This window comes from Triturus cristatus, chromosome 9, assembly GCF_964204655.1.
Source record: "Triturus cristatus chromosome 9, aTriCri1.1, whole genome shotgun sequence".
Lineage (NCBI taxonomy): Eukaryota > Metazoa > Chordata > Amphibia > Caudata > Salamandridae > Triturus > Triturus cristatus.
Window position 1 is genome coordinate 532846036 of NC_140592.1, and position 17889 is coordinate 532863924.

The window sequence follows — 17889 nt, forward strand, 5'->3', positions numbered from 1 at the left end:
CGTTAATAATACAGCTGAATGTGTGTCGAGAGGTCAAGGGAGAGAACTAAAGGCCACAATGAATGTGAAAATACATGTCTTGTTTATTTTCTAATTTAAAATAATTCATGTAAAACTGAATACAAACAACAAATTATTATACAATTATTTGAATTAAAATCATGACAATCATACAAATGTGTTAAACATAAAAAAATGAACAATATTGCAAAGTGACTAATTATAATCGACGCGCGTTTCGGCGTTAGTGACGCCTTCGTCAGGACAGAGTCACAATTTCTGAAATCAAGAAAAAAAGGGGGTATATAAGCAATAATTTAACAATTTGTTCAAATATACACTATTGGGCATACCATACAGCGGGAACAGAATCAACATATACATTGATATCGTATTGGTACTTTATGCAAGCACACATTCATAGCTGGGATAAAGGCAGATCCGAACAATGCTGGAGGGGGTGCGAAATGAACGGATCTTTACTGCATTTATTATGGCATTGTCCTAAGCTGCAGCGTTATTGGAAGGAGGTTTTAGATAATATAGCCGAGGCTTTCGATACTTCCCTTCCTAGATTTCCAGCATACACAATTCTGTGGCTGTCAAACCCTCTGACCTTTCCCCTTCGCTCTCTGAGGGGTTGACAGATTGCGCTAGCCTTACTAGCTGCGCAACAGGTGATTCTGGCACACAAGGGGACGCTGACTATTCCAGATTTAGCGCCTGGCTTCAGAAATGATGGCTAATATTGGCTGCGGAGCGAATGTCCTTGGTGTCTGATCGGAAGGAAGAGTCATACGCTGAGCTATGGGCCCCTTTCCTTCAATTGCTCTCTAAAGAACTGCGGGAGATAACATGTCCCAAATGCTTACAAATTCTATGATTGCTTCCGCAAGACGCTCCCCTACACGCATCATGGCCTAAGCTATGAGGATGCATCTAGGTACCCTTTCTGCTGTCTAGGCGAGGGGAGAGGTGGAGAGGATGGGATGGGATGACTGGTGTGTGACTTAGGAAGGGAGGTAGGGGGAGGGGGTTTTATTTCTGTTATGTGAGTAAGTGTTCATAAAATGAAGAAATGATTATATTCATCATCATTTGATCTTTATTTCGACATTTTTTCAGTCATAAAAGATTACAGTTAAAACAGTTAAAACATATATAAAACCACAAGAGATAAATAAACATTTCATAAAATCAGATTATCAAACAGGGTATGTAATCATAATGTACAATCACCCCTGGATGCCGCTGTAATGAGAGAACATCTCTTGGACCACATAGCTAGCAGGAACTTTGAGAGTGCGAAAACTATGTGCGGTGAAGTGTCAGTTTTAAGGACTCTCATTGCAACAAGACATTTATCAAAGCCCATGTTCTTGCACAAGGGTACCAACCAGTACTTTCTGGCTTTACTGTAAGCAGGGCAAAATAAGAGCATGTGTAGTTCATCTTCCTTAATCGCACCGCATCCAGGGCAAGAATTACTCGTTGGTGTAGACCACTTACTTGTAAATGCCCTTAGTGATAGCGTTGCGAATCTCCATTGGATATATAACTTCCTAGCTCCAACTGGGTAAATAAAATTCAAAAACTCCTCAAAAACATATGAGTGTTTAAGTGTTAAAAAGGTCGTTGTCAGAGGGCCAGCTTTGGAGTCATGCAGCCATAAATTTTGTTTGTAGTCCATAAAGGACTTGGCAAGCATTTTGCATGAGACCCCCCTGCATGCCTGTTCTGGCTCATGCCAAAGGTCCGATAGACCCATTTTCCCCAGTTCCTTTTTCACAAATGCAAGCCAGGGGATTTTCGCTGCACTACCATGGTTCAGCACATCCTTTAATTCAAGCCTATAATTGGACAGTTCTGGAGTTATCCATAGCCTGTGCCAAAACCTAAGAGGTTTCAGTGCTAGCTTGTCCTGGATAGAACTCAGTCCTAAGTCCAATCTCAGCGGAAGGAGGGGTGTGCTTTTTGGGGAGTGCAAGTAGCTGCGTCATAAACTTGTTCTCCACGTTTCGGGCCTACAGGTATGCCCCCAGAGTTCCCCACCATAAAGAGCCGATGCCCTCGCCTTCACTTTGTAAATCTCCAGTGCGGGGCTCACTGGCTTGATTGTAGATGTATTGGACATTTTGAGGATGCCGCCCACTAATTGGGAGAGTTTAAGTTGTGATTTCGCCTGTTGGGGGGGCCCCAGGAAAGATTTTCATTGATCGTTACCCCTAAATATTGGAAAGTCTGTACCCTCTCCAGTCTAACCGAACTCAGGATTGGTGTTGGGCGGGTCGACGCCGGGGGACTGAAAATCATAAATTTGGTCTTATCAGCATTGATTTCCAGTCCGCGGCATCGGCAAAAGTCTGTAAAGCCGTCCAACACTCGTTGGATCCCCATGGGGGACTTGGAAAGCAGGAGGGTGTCATCGGCAAACATTATCGCCGGCACCCTCCCGCCTGCCAATCTGGGTGCATCATTATTGGGAACCGCGTCCAGATGCGATATAACCCCATTCACATAGAGGCAGAACAGGGTTGGTGCCAGAACGCACCCATGCCTGACCCCACTGCAGACTGGAAACCGGGACGACAGCACCCCCTCTCTCCCACATCTGACCTGTGCGTAGTTTTGTGCATGCAACCTAATCAGCACCGTCAGTATTGCGCTGGGAACTCCCATTTCCAACAGCACCGCCCACAGTTTGGCCCTAGGTACTAGATCAAACGCGGACCGGAGGTCCACAAAGACCATGTAGAGGCTGCCACCCTCTAGTGTTACCGTCTTCCAGAATAACATTATAAGACGGAATATCTGGTCCATGGTCGATGTGTTCCTCCTAAATCCGGCCTGATAAGGACTGAGGATATCGTACTCCTCAATCCACTCCTGTAAGCGGTCCAGGATTAGACGGGAGAAGATTTTTGGGGAACGTCAATGAGGCTAATGGGCCTGTAGTTGGTTGGAAGCAGAGGAGAGCCCTTCTTGAAGATTGGGACAATCTCTGCTCCCAACCAAGTACCCGGTACATCCATACCTCGCAGAATTGCGTTGAAAAGGGCACATTGGTAGGGGGCCCAGATCGCCGGTTGATCCCTAAATAAATCACCGGGGAGTCTATCTAGGCCGGGAGCCTTACCCGTGGCCAACTTCCCTATGGCAATGTAAACCTCCTCCACTGTACACTCATGATCATTTTGTACCCCCAGTCTGGGTGTAAGTGCCAGTGGACTTTCTAGACCTGTAACTACCGCATATAAGGTCTTAAAATGGAGCTCCCAGACCCCCGCCTCAATATTGGGTTCTATTGCAGATCTGGGCTCTCCTGACCCCGTGCTAACTATTGCCCAGAATCTGCGTGCATCTCTCGTTTCCAGTGCGGAGGAAAGGTTGGACCATTTCTCCAAATCCCACTCCTCCCTAGCAAGGTTCATTGTTTCTTTATATTGTGATCTTAGGGTGCGAGTTTTTAGTTTGTCTCTCCCATCTTTGAGGGCCACAATAAGCTCTGATTTTGCCTTCCTGCATGAGGCATTATACCATGTGGATACAGGAACCCTGCGCCTCCTATTAGAGCCAGGGGGGTTAAAAAATTCCACTAAACAGGCTACTAGGTCCTGATGCACGCACTGCATGTTATCATTAAAGTCAAGTGCCAGAGGCTGGGAGATTAGAGAGCCCACCTTCGTAAAATAGGGTAAAATTGTACTATATAATTTAGGCAGAGCATCTCGTGATACCACCAGTTTCTCCCACTTGACTCCACGTCTATTATTCGTTATGGTCAGCCCTTCGACCACATCCGGGCCAAATTTCTTTTCATTCTCTATAGGCTGTGGGCACTCTATCCTCAGGCTTAGTGCATTATGGTCGCTGTCCACCCTAGGCATTACCTCGAAGTCGACAACCTTCGACCATAGGCATGTCTCCACCATAATATAATCTAGTCTTGATTCATGTCCCCTCTTATTGAAGGTACACTTTGACGGGGTATCAGATGGCGTCTGACCTTTGCAAGCCCTAAAAGAGTTATTCAAAGTTAGGGTCGTGAGCTGGATGGCCAGTGGGGACCAGGACTTCGAATATGGGGACTGGCATGGCGGAATTCCCCAGTATTCGCCCTCACCCGTCAGGACTCCCTCATTTAAGCCACGAAGTGGCTCGTAATGACAGTTTAGGTCCCCTGCGACCAAATAATGTATATCCCTGCTAGTTTGTAGGGGGTTGGCCAGGACAAGAGAACGCACTGAATGTCATCAGAGTAAGTCGGGATGATCTCACCCGAGCAGCCCAAATGTAGCCCAACCCAGATTGTAAGGCCCCCTGATGGGCGTCCCTTTCCTCCCCACCGTGAGGCGATATTAAATGCCGCAAAGCCCACTCTGTGTTGGTCCACCCTGGCCCAGGTTTCTTGGAATACACATATATCACTATTGTCCACAAAAATGCCCCACTCCGGACAAGCTAATTTATTTGGTAAGCCTGCCACATTCCATGACAATATAGACATACATTTTGTGTTCCCCGCACTAGGACATATACTGTCGGGCAAAATATCGTCTCTCCCTAGAGGATTTTCGTAACTGGTGGTAGCTAAGGATGATACTGGTAGGTGATCATCAACTTCCCTGCCCAAAACCGGCATTACACCACTCCTAATGCTACCTATTAGGGGGTTCTGCGCTCCTGGCTGCTCACAAGCCTGATCTCTCTCCACCCCAGCCGGGCCATCCCCGGCAGCCTCATCATGAGTCAGGACCTCATCCTGCATATCCTGCCCAGCCAAAAACAGTCAATCAACCTGGTCCAAGATGCCGAACCTATTGTAACTTGGGATCTGATTCTGGACAGATGGGTGGTGGCCATGCAAGTTCACCCCTCCCCTCCCCACTCGACGGTGTGATACAAGCGACCAGGCTTCGTCTGAGTCACTCAGTTGATTGCTAGAATAGAAATAGGAAAGAGGCCTAACTTCAATTTTTGTGTCTGTGCTAGCTGAGCTCCATTTACATATGTGGTCTACAATATTTGGATCCCTAAAATTGACCAGTACACAATCGCCAGTTAAAGTTTTGGGTGTGCGCCCTACCCATCCCACCCTTCGGACCATAGATATTTCAGTAGTCATATGTGGGGGAAGGGGTCTATGCACGTTAAGCCAATGTATGGCTTTGTTTTTCAAAGAAATGTAAGATTCAGCATTCGGCATACTAATTTCTGGGACCCCTGTTAAAACAATTAGATAGGGACTCACTTCTGGTGGCAGTTCCACTGTGGGCTCAATACGAGGTCTCTTGCTTATACCTGTATCTGTACCTGTATCTGCAGTGGCCCGCCCTTCGTGTGAGGTAGTACTGAACTGTGACCCTCCTGCTCTACTGGACACTGTATGCTGGGCAGCCCTGGGTCCCACTCCCAGTTTATAAGACAATACATCTGTTCCCCCCGTAGATGGAGTGTGGTTAGCAACAACTTGTTGTGTCACAGAGGTAGCAGGATTGTCGTACGTCACAGCCCCCCCAGCTAGGATCGACAAGTTTGATTTGCCCTGAGCCAATACATTGTTAACCAGACTATTTAGGGTGCCCACTGTTGCTTGTTCAAAGTTAGATAGTCGGCTTTCAATATTGGCAAGTCTCTTTTCTAGTGGACGTAGTGTGGCACTCATGAGTGCGGTGATTTTCATGCATAAGGAATCCTCCCATGTCAGTGATTCTTCCCTGGATAGACCTGCGCCTGACAGAGTATCACCTCCAGAGCTTCCCAAATGTAGGGGTGATTTCGGTGCAACAACTGACATTTGTGCCTCAGCATCATTTGGGCTTGGGCTTGGCCTTGTGCTTGGTGGAATTACATTTTTGCTATGGCCTTTGGCTGATTTGGCTGCCCTAGCTCCCGCCTTATTTGTAGATGGCTGTTTCTTCTTAGAAATAGCACCCTGTTTCTTCTTAGGACTGGCACCTGTGCAATTACCCTGATGCTGGCTGGTATTAGGTCTTTCTGGGGTTTTAATCAAAGTGGGGGCATCCAATTGCACTGAAAAGTCCTGCTGGATCAAATGAGTAGGGGGGGAAATTTCGACCGGACCCCATGTAGGTAATTGGTTTTGGTTTTGGACAGTCAATAAGGCGTTGTCAATATTCACATTCCTTGCAACCTCGGGTGTACGAGCGTTCGCCAGATGCCCCAATGAGGATCTTTTGGCCATAGCAAGATCCTGCGACACCCTACGTTCCATTGGCACAATACCCTGATCAATCACTGAATTGGCTCTCAAAATAAAATTGTCCAAAGTTCCTGTAAGTTTGCTGTTGTGGGCTTTGCTTCTAGACTCCCGTGCAGCCATATTACAATCGTACTTTAAAATATAGAAACTGTATTCCCCCACCAAAGGTACTTACTAGTAGCTACAGCTGGCTCCAAGGATGGCAAAATAGGGGTGGCCCGGTCCGGGCTACAACTTTTTACCCGGCGCGCCCACGCAGGACACCCCCAGTAAGGTAGAATAGCGGGGGGGTGGACGGGAAGAGGACACAACGTCGCCGCGCGGGCTGCTTGTCCTCGCAGTCCCGCCGGTGTCTCAATGCCAGTGGTTTGCCCCCAAAAGCCATCCTGCCTCCTTAGCCCGCAAAGACTCCTGCTGCCTTGGCTTGCCTCTGAGTGGGGCAGTAGTTCTGCAATAGTTTTGCACTTCCCTCCTCGGGCCCTGTTCTCTGCCCAGGGACCCCCCACTCCAGGGCTCCAAGGCTCCCTCTTCCTTGGCTCGGCCGCCCTCAAACGCGCCGATGCTCTTGTGCTGTTATGCAACTCACAAGATTATCATTGTGCCCCTCTTTCACCGCTGGCAAACAATGGGCTTCTATTTAACATGCAGGTGCATTCTGGGAGTTGCAGTCCAGAGGACAAAATGACAGAATCCCGTCAAAATAATGTTGTAGTAATTGTGACGAGACTGGAATTAGGAGCCCCTGACACGAAGGCTTCAGGTGGTCTTACTCAAGGGTGCAAGCAGCCCTGTATATATGGGCAGACACCTCTCTCTTGCCGTCACTCGCAGCTCCGTACTGCAGTCGTGCTCAGGACGCGGTCCTCTCTGAAAGGTCTGCTCCGGCCCCTCCGGCCCTGCTTCCGTGTTCAATCACTTATTTGCTTTTGACCACGGCCGGTCCACTGGGTTGCAGGTGACTTGCTGTGTACTCTTTTGATCTTGATTCTATTAACGCTGCCAGCCTCAGGGCTGTAGGCACACAGCTGTTTAAGCACATTTGAGGTAAGTGCTGCCTGCCAGTGGGTGTAGGCATGAAGCTGTGTTCTTTTACTCTGAATCTCCTTAATAAAAAGTTTGGTTCTCTAAATTTGAAGTACTCCTTTATAGCATCCATATTTCTGATCAGTATGACCTCTCGCAGTACCATCAACTTTTGTCAAGCAAGAAGACTGCAATGATTAGCACACTTCAGCGCAGCTGTTACTAGATGCTCCAATCCTGCTTAAGATTCTGCATCTTACATGCCTTACCTTCATCTAGCTGTTAACCCACGAAGCCAACATTTATTTTGAAATCGCTAAAGGAAGAATTAGCACAATGGTTTACACTTTTAGTACAGCATACAGACAGAATTAAATTGTACCCAAGAACCCATATGTGGTTTTGAAAGTGTTGCTTGTGATCAATGTTTTAGTCTGTTTGCATCTCTGTAAGTAAAATGTCTAATATTGTCTTAAAATTCTCTAGCTATTGCTTAACATATACGCTTTTGCTTATTATCAATGCAGTAACTGTGTCTGCACCTATTGCATCTTGCAAGACTAAACCTGGAATGCTCTACCTCATTCTCTAAGAGTCAAAGCCTAAGAGAAGGTTCCTGTCATTTGAATTAGCTGGCCACATGTAATAGGAAAATCCTTTCACATAGCTTTGCCAATGCTACTAAGTGCCCCAGGATCTGACAGACTTTGCCCAGCTGGCCAGACATGCCTCCACTTTTCCTGATTCACCAACCCAGTGCTCTCATTTCCAGGAGTTCTCCTTGCACTCTGACCGAGTGAGAATTCAAACAGGTTTCTCGTGGATTTTGTAGCAGACTACTCTATCATGACCGGTTTGTCATCTGATCCAGGAATAGACCACCTAGCTGATCCAAGATGTGCTTCTTATCCACAGTCAGCACAGAGCAAAAGAAGCAGAATTGATACCCCCTCTCCTTTGATCAGGGTTGATTCTCTATCTTATGGGCAAATCATGGGTTTCTTGCTGACCTTTCAATGTGTTACATAGACCCATGGCTGTTCTTGGTGGTTGGCAAGGATTCCCTTGTGCTGACACCCTCCCCTAGCAAGCATTTTTCCTTCCTGCTTCCCTTGAGAGCAGCTGAAACTGCTGGACATGTGGTCCATCAAACATGTTTGTCTTCACAGCATTATTACTCCTGCCTATTTGTATTTTAGCAAAAGAATGGAAGAATTGGAGGTGTAGTTGTGCAACCACACCTGTTCAAAATTGTCTTGCTCATGCTCAGGGACAAACTCAGTAGTCTGTTTTGCCTAGGTTCGGACTAGTTGTACTCCTTAAGTCTAAGAGACTGCATCGTTATCTGGTTTTATCTAGAAAGGTTTCTCAGGTTTGTCAAAGCCGTGGCTAAGCTATATGTGCACTTATTCTACATGTAAATCCAGCACATTGGGATTTCCAAAGTGGTCATTATGTTTATCCTTTTTGCCCTTTTTTATGATTTCAATCCAGATTTTCACATGCATCGTCATGATGAGGTCATGACCTATTACTTTTTTCCCCTAAGCTCAAGAAGCTGAAACAGGATAAGAACTTTCAGGTTGTTTTCTTATAGCAATATTAACAATATTTGAAAAAGCCAAATATAAAAAGTATTGTGCATGACTACATATTAGCCTACATTATGACCATGGATGAGGGAAACTCATATTTTTGTATCTTTGTACAGTATTGCCGTTAAGTACAGTTTGTGAAGGTTCAATAAAATGTTCCCTGTATCTTCTCTTTTTAGCCAAAGGATGGAGAGCCTGTTGTAGCTAAGCTGGTGAAGGGACCAATATTAGTCAAGGATGGACACTTTGCTCGCCCACTAGGCACCACAGACTTACTGAAGGCACCCGCCAGGTTCCCAGTGCCTGAAACTCGCATCATGCTACGAGAGATCTCGGTGGTGTGGTACCTCTATGGTGGGAGAGACTTTGGAATGAGCCGGCCATCATCTGCTCACTCACCGAGGTAGGATCATTCGTACTAAAATCTGGCAACCACAGAATTTGTGTCCTTTCATTCTGTCATCACAGTTCTCCCTTTTGATTCTGAATGTTTAGGTTGAAAACTGGGTCTGCAAATACTCGGGACTCACCCTCCCGATCACCTATCACCAACAGGCCACAAAACACGTGGAGAGCTCAAGGCGGGACAGGACGCATCCACGACATCCTTATGGAGATCCAGCTGACCAAAGTGAGTCCTCAGCATTGGGCCTTAATGTGAGAGCAGAATAGAGGGACAGCAGTTTCTTATGCAGGAAGCCGTATCTCCTATAGTGCAAACGGCAACAATTCCTTGCACAGAACACTGCTGTCTTCTGACTTTGTTATGCTGTTGGTGGCGAATCTTTAATTCATAAATAGCTGTTCTGACCTGATTTTTAGGCTCCAGGTTATAGTGTAATCTTTCCTCAATTCATGACAAACACATATCTTGTGACTGTTGGGATTTGAGTATTGTAAGGGGCACTTGCACTTTAATTAAAACAAAAATGAGTCTCCTGTCACAGCTGAAAAAAACTGCAGTGATTGTTTGCTTTCACTGGTAAGCTGTGATGGTAAGCACTGTGCCTTGTTAATTGAATTACGTTGACTCCATTGATTGTAAACCTTTTGATGGTTACCATTGTGCTTTTCATATTACCTGCCATTGATGTCCATTCCCTCGTCCGCTGTGCCCCTTAAACCTTCTCTATCTCTCAAACACTCATCAGCAAAGCCTTTGTAAATATCTATTCCAGCAGGTTTGTCTGAAGCACTTCAACCGAGTCAACAGTTGCTCAGCCTCAACTTTCCATGGCTCATATTAAGGTTATCCATGCTAGTCTACTTCATCCTATTCTAATGTGGGCATGCTTTCTGACTCAAGATTGGGAAAAAAACTAGCAACGAAGTGACAGATCAGGAATTTACGACTGACACCCAACCACACTGGTTCAATTAATTGGTAATTAACATGCGATTTAATAATTTCAGTAGTATTGTGCAGGTAAACTATATAACATAACATTAAGCTGTGATTAATTTTAAAACAATAAGTGTTGGGCATAACATTTCAGATATGCAAGGAAGGTGCTAGATGGGCAGTGGAAATTCCAATCCCTTCTTCAACATCTCTTATCAATGCTTCTCACCTCCCCCATGTAAATACCTTTGATCTTCCATCGGTCCTATCACCTCGTAGGAGCCCTGCTCTTCAGACCTTGATAGGTAGCCTGGCTATCAGTATGCATAAAAGCATTTTCTGATGGATACGTCTAACTGCAGATTGCTGGCCTTTAGAATATCCCCAGGGGCCAGATTGGATCAGGAGAATTACAAAAATAGTGCTTCAGTGCGGGGACAGGCGGCGTTATTCGGCCCTGCATTGGCTTCAAACTTCCCTGGAAATGACAGAAGGGAGCTGCCTTTTTGTTGCCGCGGGGGGGGGGGGCAAATTTTCCTTGGCCGCATCAGCTCTTTGAAGGGCGGGGGGGGGAGCAGGAACTACAGCCCGCAGCCTCCATCGCGGCGAGGACTCCGCCAATACTTCCTGTTTGCGCCAGGAGGCGCTTATTAGCCAGCAGGGGGTCGTTTCAGGAGACCAGCTGCCTTTTTGTTGCCACGGGGGGCCTGCAAATTATCCTCGGCCGCATCAGCTCTTTGAAGTGCGGGTTGCAGGAACTACAGCCCCCAGCCTACATCGTGGCGTGGACGCCGCCAACACTTCCTGTTCGCGCCAGCGGGCGCTTATTAGCCGGCCGGTGGTCCTGCAGCGCGGGAGCCCGTTTCAGGAGACCAGCTGCCTTTTTGTTGCCGCAGGGGAGGGGGGAGCTCGCAAATTATCCTCAGGTGCATCTGCTCTTTGAAGTGCAGGGGGGCAACAACTACAGCCCCCAGCCTACATCGCTGCGAGGATGCCGCCAACACTTCCTGTTCGCACCAGGAGGCGTTTATTAGCCGGCAGGGTGTCCCGCAGTGCGGGACGCACACGGGTGTGCCCGGGCTAAGGGCGGGCCCGTCTTTGCCCGGGCCAAGTGCGGGCCCGTCTGCGCCCGTCAAAACCCAAAAGATGCTGGGCCATCTCCCTTGGTTTCTGCTACTGGCCTTCATTTTCACCCTTGGGTCCCCCTCTCATCTAAGATATATTCGCTGGAAGGACACGTGAAGGTAAATAACTTAATATTTTATTAAATACCAATAGCACTTGTATAATGGGGAAACGGAAGCCTACCGCAACATCAAAATCAACAGAAACAACACTTAATAGTTTTTTGCAGAAAGCGGTAGGGGCTTTGACCAAGGAGATTGAAATAGTTGAACGCAGGCTCGCCTATGCCCCCTGCTTAGCCCCATCTGCCCAAACTGACTCCCAAACTACCTCCTTGGAAATTGCAGTAGAGCAAGGACCACAACCCCCTTTATACCCCACTTTAGTTATTTCAAGTCAGGGTATTTTATCTGCCCCAACTGAAGGAACTGACTCATCCACCGGTCCTGTGGAGAAACGTTCTGTAATCCAAACAGAAAAAGAAAGCGAATGGAAGGAGCAGGAGTTAAATCAAGGAGTCTTTCGCCAAAGAGCAAAAGAACTAAGAAAACCACTTCAGTGGGCAACACCTCAAGGACACGGTTGGGAGGCGGGAGAGTAAATGTATCAAACATTTCAGATATCAATGTTAATGATAAAGTTGAGGAATTTGGAAAAGTTGTACGAGAGGCGTTGAGCCCCATTTTGACTAGATTAGTTAGTATTGAACAACAGTTAGCCGGAGTCCTAAGAGGTTTAGGTAATCCCGAAACTCAGAAAAGAGGCTGATAATTTTACCTGTCTAAGAAACTCCAAAGCAAATATTATTAATCCCAGTGCCCAGTTAAGCAGATTGAGTTCATCATGTGTAACATCTACTACAAAAGAGGGTGTTCCCCTCGAAAATATTCCACTTATTAATGATGGTAATAATACTCTGCCCCTAGCAAACTGAGCCCCAGTCATGGCTGGGAACACTGATAGGAAGAATACGAGTTTGGAGCAATGGGAAGGGAATATTAATCATTCTAAGCTACCCATAACAGAAAGGGCTGGTCTATCAAAAGATCATACAGACTTAAATAGGGTTGGGCGTGAAAATAGGGGAGGGAGGGGGCTAAGTGTGTGTTGAATTTGCCACCACAATGCACACCGTATACCTTGATCCTGAAGGGGGTTTCCTGCCTGGTAGCCAGTCTGGAAGAAACCTGTCAAAGCCTTATTAATAAATTGGCTCATTGGTGCTCCAAAAAAATGTCATCAAGGATAAACTGGCTTGAAAATATTATTATGGCCAGGCGTGTGAGTTGGCTGGGTCAGACACCTAAAAAAGGGGGGGGTGGGGATTGTGTTGTACTTAATTTTAATAATGCTTGGTGTGGAAATTTTGCATTAACGCACTTTCAAAATTCCCAGGATGACCCCATAGTGGCCTACCCGTTGGGTTTCTTTTATCCTCCACAATTTGAATACCCGACGAAGAAAAATTTGCAGAGTATGAGCCCTAGCCCAAATATGGTTGTGCAGCCACCTGCTCTCAGCCTTTACAATCGCTTCGATGTCCTTTCAGGGCTGACAGAAATTGACTGACTAATTGATTGTCCCAATCTTCCTGTGGCACCGGTGACAGCAGGATTGACCCCTATGGCCCAGGGGGGTGGAATTCATATAGATGTACTTAATAACAGGGTTTTTGTTGGTCCCCCTGAAAGCTCTGCATTAAAAATCACTACTAATGTGAATAATCAGGATAACTGCCAGAATCTCCCCATCCCGAATAAATTACTTCTAAATGACACTTTGGCTGGGGAGTCCCCTGGGCCCTCAATTATCACTGTTAACCAAAACATGAATAATGAAGCCAACAGGCTGGGGAAAAATGGTCAGCAGAGGTCTTTCCTTAAATTAATTTCCTGGAACATAGCAGGAATTGGCTCTAAATTATTCGATGAGTCTTGGGTAACGTACATTAAAGGATTTGACATCATCTGTCTCCAGGAGACATGGTACACGAAAGATATTGCACTGAATGGTTATTGTTCTTATATAGTTAATGCTACCCCCTCGTCCTCAGGGAGGGCTAAAGGTGGGTTGGCAATGTTTATTTCAGTAAAATATGAAGCCATAAAAGTCACCGTTGTTGGTACATCTCCCTGGTTTCAATTAGTTGTGATTTCCAATTTGCTATTAGTGATAAATTGGTATTATAATATTTTTAATCACAACTCTTGCCATGTTATTGAGGCTTTACAGTCAGAAATTAATATACTTTCAGAGAAGTGGCAACCTTTGTGTATTCTCTGGATTGGTGATTTCAATTATTCAATCTGCCCGCATAGCTCTAGTCTCGCATGCGGGATGTTAAGTATGGGGGGAACCCCCTGGTGAATTTTAGTCCTACCCCTCAGGGAGAGGCTCTTAACTCTATTATTATGGAGAATGACCTGGGCCTTATCAATGACTTAGTTAGCAATCCCTTATTACAGTGTCCCACCTATGTGGGTTGTGGCAGGGAGAGCATTGTTGATTTTATGTTTATATCATATAAGTTCCTGCAACTCATTGGTGACTTTGGGGTGGTTCCAAATAGTGTGAGCGACCATAATCCACTTACAATGACAAACAGTATAATAGCTCACACGGGAAATGCTGTAGGTCACCAAGTTTCTTTTAATCCTAATAAGGGAGTAACACTTAGATGGAATAAAGTAAAACCTTTCGAGTTTGAAGCTAAAATTGTTAGATCAAATTATGATTCCATTGTGAAGTGCCTAGCCAATGACCTGCTCCCAGGTGAGATTATTCAGGAATTCCAACTAGTTTGCTCGCATGTAGCCGCAAATTTGACTAAAATAATCAAGGCGATGGACCACCCGGAGACAAGGTGGTTTAACGCGGAATATACAAGAAAATCGGCACTGCATTCACACCCCTGTGACAGGGCTCAGATCAAATTTGCTTGGAGGGTCTATAAAGACATGGTGAAACAGAGAAAAGAAGAACTGAAACGCTTAGCCTGGTACGATCTGGAAAGAGCGAGCACCCTTAAGGACTCAAAACGGTTCTGGGAAGTCATAAATCGCCCACTATTTAATGAGGAGATGGGCAGGGTGGATTCCTTGATCTTGGGTATTGTCTGGGAAGCCCACTATGCGGCCATTTTTAATCCAGATGGTCGCCCATACGAGGTCCCCGGGGAGGATCCCCCCCTAACCTCGGCCTGTCACTTAAGTGCATCAATCTCAGCGGTTGAGGAAGTCATAATCAAAGGAGTCAGTATGAAAGCCCCTGGCCCGGATGGAGTGCCATTGGACCTTTTTAAAACTAATATTAATCTATGGGCCCCATTGTTGACCAATGTGTTTAAGGCCATGGTGATCGGCCCTATTCCGGAATCTTGGAAGGAGGCTATAGTAGTCCCTGTGTTTAAAAAAGGTAACAGGAGTGATCCCTCCTGCTATAGGCCAATCTCCCTTATTGATGCTACAGCAAAACTGTTGGGTAGGGTTGTCCTTGCTAGACTAGAAACTTGGGTGTCCGACACAGGAGTGATTGCAAGATCACAGTATGGCTTCAGAAGGGGTATGGGTACTATCGAACAGTGCCACAACTTGTCCCTGATCATGGGCAAGTACATGAGGGCCAGGAGAGGTTCTATTCATCTGGCCTTCATGGACTTGTCCAGCGCTTTTGATACTGTAAATCGGGATAAGTTGTGGGCACTTATGGGGAAAATGGGAGTTGAGGAACCTTTAGTTTCTCTTCTCCGCATGCTCCATGCCTCGACATCTGTTAGTATCAGATATGGCGCCAATGGTGAAAAAACTAGGCCTATTGCATCGACAGAGGGTGTTCGGCAGGGATGCATTTTAGCGCCTTTCCTGTTTATAATTTACACCAATGGCCTTCATGCTTTCCTGGCAGAGAAAGATCTTGACTGTCCACGGATTGGGAGATCCCGGGTCCCTCTCCTTTCCTGCGCAGATGATTCTGTTTTAATGGCCCTAACAGCCAATGGCCTCCAAAAATCACTTGATGCATTTTCTGATTTTATGACGTCATTGGATTTAAAGGTTAGTTTTGGGAAATCTTATGTTATGGTCTGCGGACCTCAAACAACTAAAACCAGAAACTATGCGGTTGGGCCAAAGAGGATTGATAAAATGAAAATTTTTAATTATCTAGGGAACATTTTTAATAATAAGCTGAAATGGGATCCGCTTGTGACCACAAGGGTGCATAGTGTATGCGGGGTGGTTGAGGGATTCTTCCGCTTTGCATCCAAACTAGGGCAAAAACCAATGACCAAGCTTGTTACACTTTATAAAGCCAAATGTGTTCCGGTGGCAACATATGGTGCAGGTGTTTGGGGGTACCATAACTGTAACCAGCAACAAATCATGGAAAATAAGTTCATTAAAATATTATTGTCGGTCCCAAATGGTGCCCCCACAAATTTTTGCCATTATGAGGTGGAGCTTGACTTTGTTGAAGATTCTATAAATATTGCCACCTTACTTCTATGGGCCAAAATTTGGTTATCGCAAGAGCTGTTATTTACTAGAAAGGTTATTAAAGATTGCCTTAGCCTTGATGGTGCATTAGCTATCCTATGCCTGGGATTTGTTAGGGATAACCTTCACAAGTTAGGCCTGGGACACTATTTTGATTGCCCAGCTAGCATCCGTGAGAACGCGAGAAGAAATATAAAAGAGGCGCATTCTGCTAGGGCAAACCCGCGCCGTTCTCAGCCGGAGGTAGCAGGCCCTCTCTGCTCATTCCCTGCCAAACAGCAATTTTATCTAACGTTCTCTACAAATATTCAGACCCGTTTTTACTTAACAAGGTTCTGCTTATTGACCCTGCATTTTTTAGTGGCGTTTCCGAAGCAGGCTTGGTGGACAGACAATTTGGTGCCCTGTCCTTGTGACAATTTGGCAACCCAAAGCACACTGCGCTTTATGCTTTTTTGCATCCTTTACAAAGAGCCTTGGAGGAAATTGTGATTTCCAATTCTAAAAAAATTCAAGCCATGTTTTTATATTGACAGTTTTAATCATTTACGCTCTCTGGCAACCACCGATATATGTATTGGGGTTTCCAATTATATCAAAGTTGCAATTGCTATTAGAAAACGGTACTAGTAGACGTATCTGATCTATATAAATTAGAATTATCACTGTACCCCCTTAAGTGCCGTGTTTAGGACTGAACATTAAGGATTTTATTCTTGTTATTATGTTTTTATTCTTTTTAACAATGATCTGAATGAATTTTTCTCATGTTGTTTGTAAATAGATCATGGTAACTATATACTGTATTGCTGATTTTATGTACTTTTATGTTTTTTTCCTGAAAACCGAATAAAGTTATCTTGACTGACTGACAGAAGGGAGCCACATGTGAGTGACTTCCCTTTGTGCTGACATCTTTGTATTCTTTTGGTGCCTTATTACCCTGTTCCATAGCTCAAATCCAAGCATTTGACTTTTTTCAACAACTCCAAAAACTTCTTGACTGTTTTCTAGGGGATCATGTCCCCATTGAAAACTGCAGTGTTGAAAACATGATAAGTCTTCAGGAAGCAGATGTCAGTCACGGAGCTCCACAGGATGTGCCTTGGGTGCTTGTGCTTCTATCACAATTCCAAATCATGTGACATGTGCCCTCTTATGCTCCTGAAGGTGATCCAAGACCACGAAGGAAAGCATTACATCGCCGAGCACAAGAAACTGTCAAAGTTCCAATCTCACAAAATTCTGGAGCGAATGGGTTTTGACCCCCTTTTTATCAGATGGATCAGATTGTTATACACTGGACCGTCGGCTAGGATACGTGCGAATGGCCTTTTATCCGATCCCATTCAGATTACGTGGGGCACGAGGCAGGGATGCCCGCTGTCCCCCCTGTTGTTTGCCATTGCGATGGAGTCCCTGGCTGCATGGATAAGACAACACCACACAGACAAGGGGATAGGGTTTAGTGCTAGGAGCCTCCTGATATCAATGTATGCAGATGACGTCACACTCTATATTCTGAACCCTGCGCAAAATCTAGACACAGTGTTACGGGAGTTCATCAAATTTGGTGGACTGGCTGGCATATCTATAAATTAGGCCAAATCGGTAGTGTTCCCCTTAACAGACAATACCATGGCAGTGACTTCTGAGTTCCTGTTATAATGGGAAGATGAGAAGGTGAAGTATCTGGGAATCTGGATCAGCCAAGATCTGCAGGAAGTGTGGAACTTAAATTATGGCAGAGCCATTAATTGGTTGGAGGAGAAAGTTGCTATATGGGCTAAGCTTCCACTGTCGTTAGCTGGAAAGATTGCACTGGTAAAGATGGTTGTGCTACCTAAATTTCTATACCTCTTTGTAAATTTGCCGATGATACTTACACAACCCTTTTTTAGTACGTTGCGCTCATTGTTAATATCTCTGGTGTGGGCGGGTGGACAGGCCCAAGTATCGTGGGAGCTACTGTCTCTCCCGCTCAAGCAGGGAGGACTGGGTGCCCCTGATATGAAGTTGTATGCACTATGTGCACAGGCACGATTTCTGCATTATTGAGTTCACCCAACGCCCTTTCAGCCACATGTG

The 17889-nt window shown here is 45.6% G+C and overlaps 1 protein-coding gene across 1 annotated transcript in view; it reads left to right on the forward strand.

The window, feature by feature from the left end:
* ATG2A (autophagy related 2A) overlaps positions 1-17889 on the forward strand; it is a 2561659-nt gene that overhangs the window by 1749017 nt on the left and 794753 nt on the right. Inside the window, exons 31-32 of the mRNA XM_085625535.1 lie at positions 9021-9244; positions 9337-9472. Of these exons, the coding sequence (XP_085481661.1) occupies positions 9021-9244; positions 9337-9472 (360 nt within the window). The remainder of the gene's footprint in view (positions 1-9020; positions 9245-9336; positions 9473-17889) is intronic.